This window comes from Scophthalmus maximus, chromosome 15 (assembly GCF_022379125.1).
Source record: "Scophthalmus maximus strain ysfricsl-2021 chromosome 15, ASM2237912v1, whole genome shotgun sequence".
NCBI lineage: Eukaryota > Metazoa > Chordata > Actinopteri > Pleuronectiformes > Scophthalmidae > Scophthalmus > Scophthalmus maximus.
In genome coordinates this window covers 21,000,008-21,014,237 of record NC_061529.1, presented here as the reverse complement: position 1 = coordinate 21,014,237, position 14,230 = coordinate 21,000,008, and the positions used below count along the sequence as shown (strand labels likewise).

General features: G+C 43.1%; 1 protein-coding gene across 6 annotated transcripts in view; it reads left to right on the top strand.

Moving 5' to 3' along the window:
- nrxn3a (neurexin 3a) overlaps positions 1-14,230 on the top strand; it is a 170,097-nt gene that overhangs the window by 10,008 nt on the left and 145,859 nt on the right. For all 6 annotated transcript variants that reach the window (XR_004785369.2, XR_004785368.2, XM_047337831.1 and 3 more), the window contains exon 2: positions 1,818-2,988. Coding sequence is in view for 4 of the 6 variants with exons in the window: in XM_047337831.1 (XP_047193787.1) it covers positions 2,304-2,988 (685 nt within the window). In the remaining 2 variants the exon portion in view is untranslated. The remainder of the gene's footprint in view (positions 1-1,817; positions 2,989-14,230) is intronic.

The window sequence follows — 14,230 nt, the reverse complement described above, 5'->3', positions numbered from 1 at the left end:
TTTCTGTCACTTTCGTGCTTGTGACCTATTGTACTTTTCCGTATTGAGTTTAAACCTGGGATCTCTGACAAGTGACTGGCTGTGTTAAGCTTTAGACAAGTGCTTGTCGAGCTTCCCTTGACTCGGCTTCTACTGCACTGAGATCAGCGTTATCATGCAGATGTGTGTGAAAAATTGTACTTCGACCTCAACACTCTCTTCTTCCCGAGTGTTAAGAGGTAACAGTTGAGAGTCAACAAGCACATTTACCCTGTGAGTTATCATCTCAAGTCTGTTGACGTCGTCTTACTGCTTCTCGTGGTTAATCTGTTTCTGTTAATCAAGGTTCTGGGTTCTCTATCTAGCTAAAGTTATCTGACCTGAGTGAGTAAAAAGTCCTAAAGCAAGAATAGAATCTTTTTTTTTTGTACATTTGAAGAAACAATCATTGTTAATGTGTATTTGCTGCATGGGAAGAATTCACTTATTTTCACATCAGAAATCAACAACGAGATATGGAATTTCCGCAGGGGAGGCCAAACTTCTTAATTGTACTTTGACAGTGACAGTTTTTACTGATATGTCCAAAGTGAACATTTGAGATGTCATTTTTTTGCAACATATAAATTGTATGTGGAGATAGATTTAATGTAAACAAATGGAGGACATTGCATCAGTACCTACTTGTGTTTTTCTGTGCCTCTCAGTATTCACCATCGAGGAGAAAGCCGTCTCTCCCGGCTGGTCATCAGATAAAGGCAGTCTGCCTGGCTGACTGATAGTCATGCACTGCCATGAGAATAATGAGACTAATTTACCCAGCAGATGACCGATAACTCCACACAACCTTTGTGGAGGAGAGAAAAATGCTGCACCATCACAGGCACTTTTAATTAGGATCAGTGGCCGCCAACAGTACAGCACATGTTAGCAGTGAACAGTCACCGAATTCTCGTTTCATCCTCAGTTTGTGTTATAAAAATGCACATTATCGAAAAAAACCATTATGAAAACCAAATCCCAGACGTAGTTTTGGCTAATTGTACCTTTCACCCGGACTGTCTTCACCTCTCACAACACAGAGATCTTTGAATCTATTTTTTTTTCTGGGATTTTTGGAAGCTGTGGGGAGTTTACATTTGACACTGATGGATTTCACTAGTTTATTCCAGTATATTCATGTTTTGCTTTTGACCAATGAATAAATAGATAAATACTTAGAAGGGTCATCATTTCCCCACAGGTTTTATTCCTGGCAGTGTGGAGTTTTTTTCCTCTAAGATCGTGGCTCAGCTCCCATGGCTGTGGTCAATGCCGTCAGCTGATTGGATGGTGGAAGCCATATAGTCAACATTTTTACTGGCACACTAAACGAATGACGGAGGTGAAGTCAGTGGTGTCAGGAAATATTCAGGTCCTCTGATCAAGTAACACAACACATGAAAAATACTCATCGGTAGAAATTACTCATTCAAATTGTCACTTAACGTACCTACTTAAGGTAGTTTGATCTCTGGGGGTAGTTTTGTGATTTGTCGGCGCAAGGCCGCCTCACACACGAGGCCTTGTATATGAGGAACTGTATATGGGTATATAATGTGTTATGGTAGGGTATATTTAGTCGGAATAGTAACATAAATATATATGTTTTGAATCTAAACATACATCTGAATATATTCAGGTTGTTTGATTTATAGTCATACTTTGCTCACTATGCTTTTTAAATGTGTATTCTTAATCTGAGAGGAAAGAAAAAAAAGAGCAGAAAAGAAATGTTGTAGGCTTTTAGACTATTAGCGGTGACATGATGTAACTCTCTGCCTCTCTGTCTCCTACAGTGATGGAAGCGAGAGAGGCCAGTGGATCCCTTGTCAGCTCCGTTTCCATGCAGCGGACAACATGAAGGAGGAAATTCCGCTCGCCCTGATAAACAGAGAGGTCCATCCCATCAGACCTTGCACCATGAGTGTTGATAGCATCTGTTTTGAAGAGTAGGAAAAAGAAAGATATTAAAACGTCACCACCTCCTCCCCTCTCCCGGTCCTTTCATTTACCCAAGGAGGAAAACAGCAATTCCTTGACTCGTCCACCCTGCAGCTACCGGACAATTTGCTGATTTGACTGAGCTTAAGACTGTTAACTACTACGACTGTTCTCCTGTTACTGCCCTTTTCCCTTTATAGATATATATAATTATAAATATATCTGTGCACATACTGTTAATAAAGCTGTGGTTCCCCGAAACTCAGTCTAACCACCCTAAGATTTTACTCTGATTGAATTCCTCTCAGACGCCTTTTTGGATTAATAGATTCTTCGCAACTATGGATCTTATAGGTTTTTCTATCAGGCTGCAAGTTTTCCTCAGCGCATGTCTGGGACTGGAGTTTTTAGGCACACCGGGTCAGTGGGCACGCTACCTCCGCTGGGACGCCAGCACCCGCGGTGACCTCAGCTTCCAGTTTAAGACCGAGGCCGCAGAGTCGCTGATGCTGTATTTCGATGATGGAGGCTACTGTGACTTTCTGCAGCTGTCGGTGGTGGAGGGCCGGCTGCAGCTGCGCTTCAGCATCGACTGTGCCGAGACCACAGTTGCGTCCGACAGACGGGTGGATGACGGCAGATGGCACTTTGCCACCCTGAGCAGGTATAACCTGCGCACTGTGCTGGTACTGGACGGCCAGGCCAGGGCTGACGCAGTGCGGCCTCAGCGACAGTTCATGAAAATAGTCAGCGACCTGTTCCTGGGTGGCGTGCCTCAGGATATCCGCAACGGTGCGCTCACGCTGCCGACAGCGCGAAACATGCAGCCCTTCACGGGCACAATTACAGACCTCAAATATGGCATCTCACAGCCCCTGTTTCTCGGAAGCCTTCGGGTGCCCCTGGAGTCAGAAGGATGGTGCACTGTGAACCCATGTGAGAATGGTGGTACATGCTCAGTGGTGGATGGAGAGCCCATCTGTGACTGCTCCAAAACGGAGTACAGGGGCCGCTTCTGCAGTGAAGGTAACACACACACACACACACACACACACACACCTTTAAAATGTCACCCTGATAAACTTGGGCAGCTCTCCAACTGTGAAACACTCACTCCAACTCTGAATTTAACTCATTTCTCAGCATGTTTTTAGTATTCTGACCATTTTTGGCTGGGATTTGTTGCAATTGTGGCCACTAATTCAGAGGCCTGGGACAAAAGACAACATTATCATCCACAGAAACCATCAAACATTTGGAGAGCTGCATCAATTTAGCATGGAAGATAAATAAATACATTTTACATGTCATTCTTTCCCTGTGCGATGATACAGCAGTTTTTCTTTTTACCTTTCAGACTGTCCAGTGAAAATGTATCTGTCATGTTACGTTATTGAAATGTTTAAGACCGACGTCATTACCTTGATCTCCTTGGCTTTTTATCTCTAGTTTAAGGATTGTTTCTGCTATTACACCTCGGATCATGGACAAAATGAGACAATTTGACTTTGTGGGCTTTATTTGCTCTCCCAACGACTGATAGTATCCCAATTTATTTGTGTGTGTGTGCGCGCATGTGTGTGTGTGTGTGTGTGTGTGTGTGTGAGAGAGAGAGACTGGGACTGTAAAATCAGAAAGCTAATCTAAGCACGGTTAGTGTGTGAGGCGCAGGTTAATGGCACCGCTCCTGCAGGCGCTGATAAGGATGCCTATAGAGAGAATGGGGCCTCCTGAGCCCCCTTTCTTCACCCAATCACAAGATGGCAGGTGTTTTATATCACAGCCCTTTTGTGCTGAGAAATTTTGCCAGGCCTGTGTTTCAGTCGCTCTACAGCTGACTTCACCCACACCAACAACTGGTGTCTATTAAAAGAAAGAAGAATTTCCCCCCATGTATTTTCTCCAATAAAAGCCACTTTCACCTGCTTTATGTAGAAACTTGGATTTTCTGTGATTTGATAAATCCTGGAGTGCAGATCATTCTGTCATGAGGCCTGTTTGGTTGTGGAAATATGTGAACGTGGAGTGTCTGCATGAAATGGATCCAGGCCGCCTCAGCTTTAGTTTTTTTCCCCCCTTGTGCTCTGAAAAACCTCTAGTCGTGTACCTAATTATTCACAATCAATACTGGTTCTTCAGGTTTTCCAGCAGCTAAGGAGTACACAATAATCTTGACTCCTTATTAGATAATCAATACCATTAAATGAGAAAGCTGCTGAACTCTTTTATTTTCTAATTAATTCAGATCACAGGTAATTTGTTTTAACATATTTGTTCTGCTGTTTTTTCCCTCTCTCTCTCTGACTTTCTAACTCTGAACCTCTCACAAATATGGAATTTACATCCCATTTGGGCTGACGCCAAATCCCTGCTACATAAAAAGGCCAGGGAATCTGGAATTCAAGGATTATTATTTTTTTTATTTTTTTTTATTTATCTCAGCCAGTGTTTGAAATAAATGAGAGGATGGGGCAGGGGTGGTGCCGGGCCTTTACCTCTTCTTACCCCTCAGTGTCTGCATGGGTGGGGGCTGAGCTGTTTTGCTGTTGCCCAGCTGATTGAATGGATGGCGTGTAACTGACAAGGTGGGCTCCGAGGGCTGAGCGGTTTGTCCGTCACTTCCACTCTTTCAGTCGTCCTTCAGTGCAGACACACAAAAACAGCAGGATAGTAGCTGGTGTGTAAAAAGAATTTAGGAAAATCTCCTAGCGTGGCCGGTGCCTTTGTCAAGGCGTTAGGCGGCTGGAGGTCTGTCCGCAGCAGCAGACTGGCACTGAGAGGAGGAGCTGCACTTTTTATCTTAATTTTCATGTAGTCTCATTTAACTTAATTGTGTGTTGGTGCAATTTTTTGTAATGTTTTCTGTGTTCTTTCATGAGACAACTCTGAGAACCGAAACGAGGCTTAGGCCTCTACCTTTATGGCAGTGGTGTGTTCTCCTGCATGCAGCGGTCTGTTGGCACTATATAAACATTATATAAAATGTACATAGGCCTATAATATTTTACTTGCTGTGTTTTTGGCTGAGCTAGGAGAAAAAATATCATAAGCGCACCCACTCACTGCTGCAGCAGAACGTTTGTCTCGATATGATGATTAAGTCACAAGGATTGATAACAGTAGTGCAGACAGACAGATGTCATTGGAATGATTTGTAGAAATTATATTTATCTATCTAAAAAATTATTTAAACTACTACACATAGCAGACACAACATGTTCCTAGTCACTATTATTATTGTGTTTGGGTTGAAATTATAAGTTTGTACTACCTCCCCTTTTCATGCAGTCCTGAATTATATTATACTTCCTCTATAAAATATCCTATTGCCAAATTTATTCTGGCATGATCCATAAAAACATTTTTTTTGGTTTGTCATGCTTATGCACACAAGGCACTAAGAGAGATTTCAAAACACGGTGGTGAACACGTTTCCTTAAACCAGAGATATACTTGCTTTTCAGGTAGACAACCAGATGCATGGCGAGTGTAACTCTTCACATAACCACTATGTACTACGCATGTACTACGCATGTTACTGGAGTAATCCACTAGAGGGCACACTGCAGAACTCACACCATAATGAACAGATTTCATTCTGTAAATAAAAATACACGGCGGCACTAATGGACTTTTGCCTATGTCACTTCTGAGATCATGACAGAAAAAGCCATTGATATGAGAGGCCCTGAAACCAACAACGTCATGACAATGGAGAGTATCTGCCCAGCACTGCCCCTGCTGTTCAAGTGCATATTGCATCTTGCGCACGCGTAGCATTACCCAACTGACACAGTGACCGGATGCAGGTTACGCAAGGCAGCCATGATGCGTACGTCTCGAAAAAAGCAAGTATACCTCAGGCCTTATTGTCAGCTGAGAGTGTTCGTCCTCAGATGTGTGTCAGCAGCTGGAGGAAAGCACTAGATTGTCGGCAGTCTAAACTAGAAGATATGATTGATGGATGTTACAGAGGGACAACTTACAAAGATGATCATAACTTTATAATTAGTTACTTTTTTTGGCCTTATTGACTTTCCCAAATGGGTCTTCTTGCCAACACATACTGCTGTACCACACTGCTGTGAAATTAAAGGTCTTAAAAAAGAAAGATCGAAGAGGCAGCAGAGTTCATTACCCTCCACTTTACAAGTGTATGTTTGACAGGCCGACACACTAATGATTGTCCTTTGTTTGAACTCAATTCTGGGCCTAAAAGGGTCAAATATCTGCTGAGGGAGACATTTCAAGATTCCAATCCAAAATGTTTATCCTTTGCGGAGAATAAATTTGACATTTTAATGTGATAAGTACATGTGGCATTTTCCCTGTTTGATCAGCTTTTGTTTCAGCAGAAATGTTGTCTTGAGGACAACAAGAGTCTGTCCTCTGGGAAACATGACTGTGCATACTTATGTTCACCTTTAGTAATTGCCCATTGATTTGTTTTTGCACAAGTACAATTTTCAGCCTTTTGGCACCGTGTAACTAAAAGTATAATGAATGAATTCTACGGGGACCATGGGAATCATTCTTAATGCCGAAGCTATATCAGGGTTTTCCCTTAGGAAACAGTTCCAGGCACACTTGGCCTTTCAATGTCTTTGTAGTGCTACTGCTGTTTTTTTTTTCTGATACTTAATATGTCTGATATTATACACAGCAGAATGACGGGGCTATGAAATGTGACCAAGGAACACAAGGGCCACTAAAGTCCTTATGAATCATCCTCTGGGAGCCATAGATTTTACATGGGCCTCTACTCTGCGGCATCATGTGGGTTCTGTTTAAAACCATTTAGCACACTGTTGCCTCACTCTGGCATTATTTGAATAAAATATTCTCAGTCAGGTAAAGTCGAGGGCCTTTGTCTGTGGAGTTTTCATGCTCTCCTTGTGTCTTGCTTAGGTTTTCTCCAGGTACTCAGGCTTCCTCCCACAGTCCATTGACATGCAGATTGGGGTCAGGTGGTTTGGAGACTCTGAATTGATATGAATTTGAGTGTGAATGGTTGTTTGCCTGTGTATGTTGGCCCCGCGAGGGGCCGGCGACCTGTCCAGGGTGACCCCCCCCCCGATAGATAAACGGTATAGATAATGGATGGATGGATGGATTCTCAGTCAGTGCTGTAGGTATCTACAGGTATCGTTCCCTCTCCCGACTCCCTCGTTTTCTCTTGGTCTTCTCTCCAAAACACACACACCACCTCACCACCCTCCAGCCCTTTAGTGCTGTTTCATTACTCAGAGAGGCATCAGTGCGAGTGGTGACGATGGTTGCTAGGCCACTTTTTTCCCAACCTTGATTTACAGTCTCCACTCTGGGACCCGTTCCCAGCGTTGATTTACGTCTGACTCTCCCTCTCCCGCCCAGCCTGCCTCCTGCCTGGCACTGATAGGTGAGCGGAAGCAGGGAAAATCGAGCAGCTCAGGGAGAATTTGGATTGTTGATTGTTGAGGGATAAATATGGTGCTTAATGAGGCTGGCTGAGGTAGGCAGGTGGATTGCCTGCTTTTTGAATACGTTAGAGAGAGAACGTGACATTCACTGAACGTCAGCAAACCATGGATGTATGGCCGTGTATTTTGCACAGTACATATTGTTTGGCTGACGTGAGGCTGAGTATCTCAGAGTCCATGTCTGACAATTTTCAAAGTGTTCGACTTGAGAGGATTTTTAAAATCACAAACAAAAAAATGTCACACTACAGAATGATGTGGAAGGTAAAAATACATGCTACCTAAATGGACTATGTTTATATGGCGCTTTTCTAGTCTTATTTACCACTCAAAGTGCTTTACAGGAAAAGGCACATTCACCCATTCACACAGTGCTGCTAATTTCTGGCACGTTCATAGACTGCCAGAAGAGCCATCAGAGGCAAATCAGGGTGAAGTGTCTTGCCTAAGGGCACATTGGCATCCAGACTAGGGGAAGCTGGGATCGAACCGCCGACCTTCTGGTTGGTGGGCGACCAACTATGCCTCCTGAGCCACAGCCACCCTACCTAGTGCATTATGCCCTATTTATCTGGCTTTTATGGCTTCTGAAGAGGTTTATGCTCTGTATACTGTAGATTCTGAAGAAATATCTGTATTAAAATATAATAAAAGAAGAAATTTAATATATTCTCATAAAACGCTGAGGTTAAAAGACATGTACAGAGCTGTGTCTATCAGTTCAACAGAGTAATGTTTCCACTCTGCCCTCACTCACACTGATTTCATTCATTAATTGATTCCAGGAACTTCTACATTAAATTTTTTTGTAGGCCTTTTTACTTTTGAAATAAAAAAATAAATAAAACTGCAGGAAAAGGAGGGGTGACACTGTCTTTCGTGTGCCTGCAGCCAGTCCAGTCAGAGCAGTGGCAGTGCCAACACAGATGGTTCCGCTGTAACAGCCATCCAGCAAGGTGCTGTCGGGTTGGATTGTTTTGTTACTTGTCATATTTCTACAGTTAACCTCACGATGTCCCTGGCAAAATACAAAATACTTGACTATGAGTATTCCAAACCATTGTGCAGGATTCTGGTATCTGATAAGCCTTTAAACGGATTATTGGATCATTTTCACTCTGAATTCCTGCGCATGCCCTTTGCTGCTGAAAGGACAAAAGAAGCTACTAGAAATAATAACGGTGCATCTGAGGAGAAATATATAACGTGATGTTGTACTGATGGATTTAGTGCTGTGGACGTCATACAGCATACGTACATCACATTCAGGTAAACACGGAAAAAATGCTAAGTATTCATTATATGCTGTAGCTTTATCTTCCACCTGGAAACATTTTAAATTTCTATATTTTTTTCCATTGAACCCTTGGACCTACATGAAAGAATGCCCCTGCCCTACCACAAAGGATGTGTCCTTACCAGAAGTTTTGGCAGTCACTACCACCACTATTGTGAGTCCACCATCATGCAATTTATCAACACCATTATAATACTGGGTAGTTCTTGCAGCAGGTTGGCTTCATTTCCTCTCACATTCACACCGCCAATCTCCTGCTCTACCACAACACAAAGGTTCTACTGGATGCACATCGGGAGCCTGTGAAGTTCACCGAACTCATTTCATGTTCGTGAAACCAGTTTCAGATGACTTTTTCTTTGTGATGTTGAAAGCATTATCCTGCTGGAAGTAGCCATTTGAAGATGGTAAACTGTGGCCATGAAGGGCGAAACATTGCCAGCCGCACTACTCATGTGGTGTTTAGGGGCCCAAAGTGAGCCGGGAAAGCTTTCTGCACGCTTTCACACCACCATGACCAGCCTGGACTGTTGACACAAGGTAATATCCATCCATTTATGGTCTTGATGCCAGATTGTGACTACATCACCAGATTCATCAGACCAGGCTACATCTTTTTTTTCAACTGTCCAGTGTTGGTGAGTCTGCGTCCACTGCAGCCTCATAGTTCTGTTCTTGGCTGACAAGAATGGAATCTGATGTGGTCTCGGCTGTTGTTGACCCTTGACCGCAAGGTTGTACGTGTTCCTTCTGAGATGCTTCTCTGCTCAGTGAGAGTGGTTATCTAAGTTACTGTAGCCTCTTAGCTCCAACCAGTCTGACCATTCTCCTCTGACCTCTCTCACCAACAAGATGTTTCCTCCACAGAACTGATGAGCCAATATGCTTTTTTTCATCACTAATGCCACAATAGGAAGTGTTTAAATATAACCTTAGTACTGACTTATGTCTTTGTGGAAGATTTTCCACCATCCTAACAAAATCATAGCCTTACTGCCAAACGAGTTCCCTTGTCGAACATCCCCGTGGGTGATGGGATGCTCAGAGATTATGCAGAATTAATTTCCCTTAAGGCTCCCACTTGTGGCCCTTGGTCATTCACAGTACACTGACTCCATTATCTCAGCTGGAGCAGTAAAGAAGCAAGCAGACTTTCTCTGGTAATAGGAAAAGCATTTTATGTGACACAAAGATGAGGATGTTTAATGCGCTTGTCATCATTGCCCTCCTCTGTGGTGCTGAGCCGTGGCCTCTCACCAAAACTCAAGCCTGGAGCCTTGATGTGTTTGACTTGAACTCACTCCGTTGCCTGGAAATGGTTGCCTGATGCGACCTTATCCAAAATGACACCATACTTTCCTGGGGCGATCAAACCCAGGCTTCTGCCCCGGCAAGACAGAGACAACTGCACTGGCATGGTCCCCTTCTGCGCATGCCTCCTGACCAGAGCCGATACCCACAGCCTGCCACCCTTGGTTGGATAAGCCCACATTGGAAGGCCCTGCTGCAGATAGAGGGATATATTGGATAAAGAGCTTTGCCTCTGTTGTACCTCCCTGGACGATGCTTACACCTTGGCACATGACCACCCTTCCTGGAGGCTCCTACTGGATTGCTCTCTTCTTCCAACTTCTTTGCCAAACATTGGCAAGAGCACTAAGCGGGAGAAACTTAGAAAGGAATATTTTGATTAAAATATATATGATAGTTACCTCAGGTAAAGTATTGTTACTTTGTTAGTTAATGATATAAACATTGTTGAAATCTCCAACCACAGCCATGTTGCCTTCAGTTTAAAGACACCATTGTTTCAGAATTCTTTTTTTTCACAGCAGTCATGTCTGCTGCAAACTACCTAGAAAACACAACCTCTTTCAATCTGTGCTGTGGTCACCCAGCCAAAGGTCTACCAGCCACGTGCCACTGTTACCCCAACAGGAGCAGATGGCCTGTGCAGCCCTTCCTAGCTGTTACTCCTGCTGCCCATGTGTTCATATCAACATAAAACATGGCTGCTGCTGCTGTTGCAATCAGTTAGTGAGAGGATTATGTTTTTTACAGTGATGATGAATCCAATAATAATCAAACCTTCAGCGCTGTAATGACATGATCCTTTGTCCTTTGGGACTTGTGTTCATATAGGCACATGTACATCTATCCTTGTTAGGACCAGTGTGACCATTCCACCTTACAGAGTGAGGACATTTTGTCTGGTCCTCACTTTCTGAAACAACCCCAAAGATCTGTAAGTGTTAAGAATTTGGTTTTAGGGTTTGGATTACAATTAGGGTAAAGGGGGTTAGGCATGTTGTTGTAATGGTTAAAGTTAAGGTAAGGGGCTAGAAAATGCATTATACCAATGTATGTCCTCAAAAAGAAGTACACATTTTGTGTGTGTGCATATTTATATAATATTTACATGCATACCTTTCTTGTACGGGTTTACCTTCCATTTATATAACCTGCAGATCAGTTAAGCCAACAGTGAGGAAAGGCATCAGAATTTGACACACCTCATTAATAACTCCCACTTTATCCAACACATCATGAATCATCCCTTTTAAATGATCCATCCCTTAAAGTAATCCACTTTGAGCTCTAATCCCCGACTATCCTTGCCTCACCTTTTCGGTATTGAATTAAACACGAGTCATAGCCTAACCTAGCTTATGTGTCCACCGGTGAATAAATAAGTTAGTCAAAGCGCCGGTGAGTCACCCCAAAGAATGGTTTGATTAGATTTTTTTTAAAGGATGAATTTCTGAAGAGAGCTTGATGATCTAGATTTGTTACATTCATAACACAGCAGTAAGGTTTTGTACCTCTCTGATGCGGTAATTGTATCAAGCTAGATGCTGGTAAGCCTGCCACTGGAAATTGTACCTGTGAGTGTTTGATTGGTTTGTTGACTTGTCCCTTATTAAATATGTATGTATTTGCTTGGCTCTCTGTCTGCATCTCTCTCTGTCCTCACACAAACACACACAATCACAAACACACACTGAAGCCTGATGGCAGGAACAATGCGGGGAAAGTAAACTGCCAAAGGAAGTAGGTCAAGATAGAGAACAAAATAATGATAGAGTAAGAGGGAGGGTGGGTGAATACAGCTGATCATCAGAGACAAAGGCAGAGAGAGAGGATGAGCTTTGGATGATGGATTAGGCAGAAAGTCAAACAAAAGTGGGGGAAATAACTGAAAGATTAATCTGTTTTCTCCCTGTTGTTACCTCTTTTTATCTCCTCTGTCCCCAGCTGGTTACTTGGAAGTATCCCTGCTGTCGTTCCATCATATAGAACAATAACTCATTCCACATGAGCACAAAAATGTAGCATTGGTTGTTTGGTGGAACTCATAGACTGACAACTGTCAGTGCAGGGCGCGATTTGCCTGGGGAGGGGGGGGGGGGGAGCGTGGGATTTCCCCACTTCTAGTGTTCATATCCCCACCTCTGCTGAATTGTTTTTATCCCTGGGGGGGAAAAAATGTATCCCCCCCTCAAAGTTATCAATGCTTTATCACCAACAGGCCATACAAAATAACTAAAATAGAAATGTTTTAACTAAGTAAAGCGCCTTAACGTGAACAGTCCATAGTGCAATAGAAGGGACCACCCACTGTCAGTGCTCGCGTTCGTGAGTCAGTGCACGGGTTTTTCAGAATGTCACCAAGCACGAATATTTGGAAGGATGATTTAATTTTGCATGTTATGTTTTGTTGTAACAGTGGCCCAGTCAGCAGAGTGCTGTGCAATGCAGTTTGTGTAAATCTCACTTGCAGACACGTTAAGAGACGTGGTAAAGGTAACACTCATGACTTTAAGCTCCCTTGGTAGAGCACCCGTCTCCCCTGCGAAGGTCGGGGTTCAATTGCCACCCCCTGACACATTTTAGAGTCATCGCCCCTCTCCTTTTTTTCCCAAATCGCACTCTGTGTGACTGACTGAATGGCTCACGGAGCGCTCACACCGGCTCGTCGGAGGCGTCGACGGAAACGTTGCTAATTCACTTTGAATGGCGTGAAGTCATGTGGTGTCAAACAGAATTGTGTTTTTCGTTGCTTTGCTAGAGGTTGACAAAAAACCCAGCTTTTCAAGGGGCAGCACAGGCCCCAGCCAATCGAATCACGTTTAGCCCAATACAGGTCCTGCCTTATGGATGCCTCAAATGGAAGAGATATTGATTATTGCGGTGAGAAATCACTTATTTTTCTTTGACGTTCAGACATATTTACTTACCTGGTTATAAACTAGAAAAAAACTAGCCCGAGGAGAGGTGGCAGATAGTGAACACTTGCTACCAAGTTGTTACGACGATATTGCCAGCACCGAGCATCAGACACGCTCACTGTCAAGCGTTAAAGCAACGTTATAGTGTGAGTCTTATACGGAGAAACCGGAGGATGACTTTGGGATGTGAACAGCCTCTGGCTTTGACACTGGACACTTTGTTTAGTCTCCCATCTCCTGCTTACAGTCCACCTGGTTTGCTTTAACCATGACTACAATCTTTTAACCAGGAAAAAAAACGACCACATCACTCATGTGCCCTACTCTGTCTCCCTGCTAGATTTCGTATTGATTTAAAACTTTTCAGTGCCTCGCAACCAAATACCTCTCAGATTACTTGACCTGGTTTGTGCCCTCTCAGCCACAAAGATCCGCCGATGGAGCCCAGCTGGTTACTCCCAGGTCACATTTCTAAAAGCTTTGTTAAAGCTTTCAGAAATGTCTGAAATCAGCTTTCATTTAAAATTAATCCTATGTATTGTCTCTTACCTATTTTGTTTCTATTTGTTTCATTCTAATATTCCCTGCCTTGTCTGGCTTTATTTCTCTATTGTAAAGTGCTTTGTAACATTGTTGAGAAAAGTGCAAAGTAAATCAAGTTCATTATTATTGAATTAGTGTAATTTGCAGAACCAGACTTAAAATACCATACCAAAGAGGTGGCAGCAATAGATTTATATCAATAGGAGACACAGTCTTGAGTATCTGACCAGAATCCACAATAATAATCCCTGAAATTAAATGGCATAGTGGAAATTGAGGTGTTTATTCTTACGATGCAACAGTACGACAGGGTGACACAGGTCAATGTCACAGAAACAATTGTGGGGAAACTACACACATTCCTTCATGTCACATCATATATCTCTCTGTTTTCCATCTGCCTACAGTACCCTACACTAGGTGTGTGTGTGTGTGTGTGATATGTGTGATTTATTCCGCTTGAATCTCTACTGTCAAGTCTTCTTTTGGTATTTCAATGTGGACTTCAGTGCTGTGGTAATCTCAAATGAAGCGGTTCACAAAGCACACACAGATATTGAAGCTTTAGCAAGATAATCCCAACACACGCACGCATACTAACACACACACACACACACACACACACACTCACACACACACACACACACACACACACACACTCACACACACAATTTGGCAAACTCTTTCCATGTTGGAGCGCAGCTGACACAAGTCCTCGGTTTAAACTGAATTAATATCTA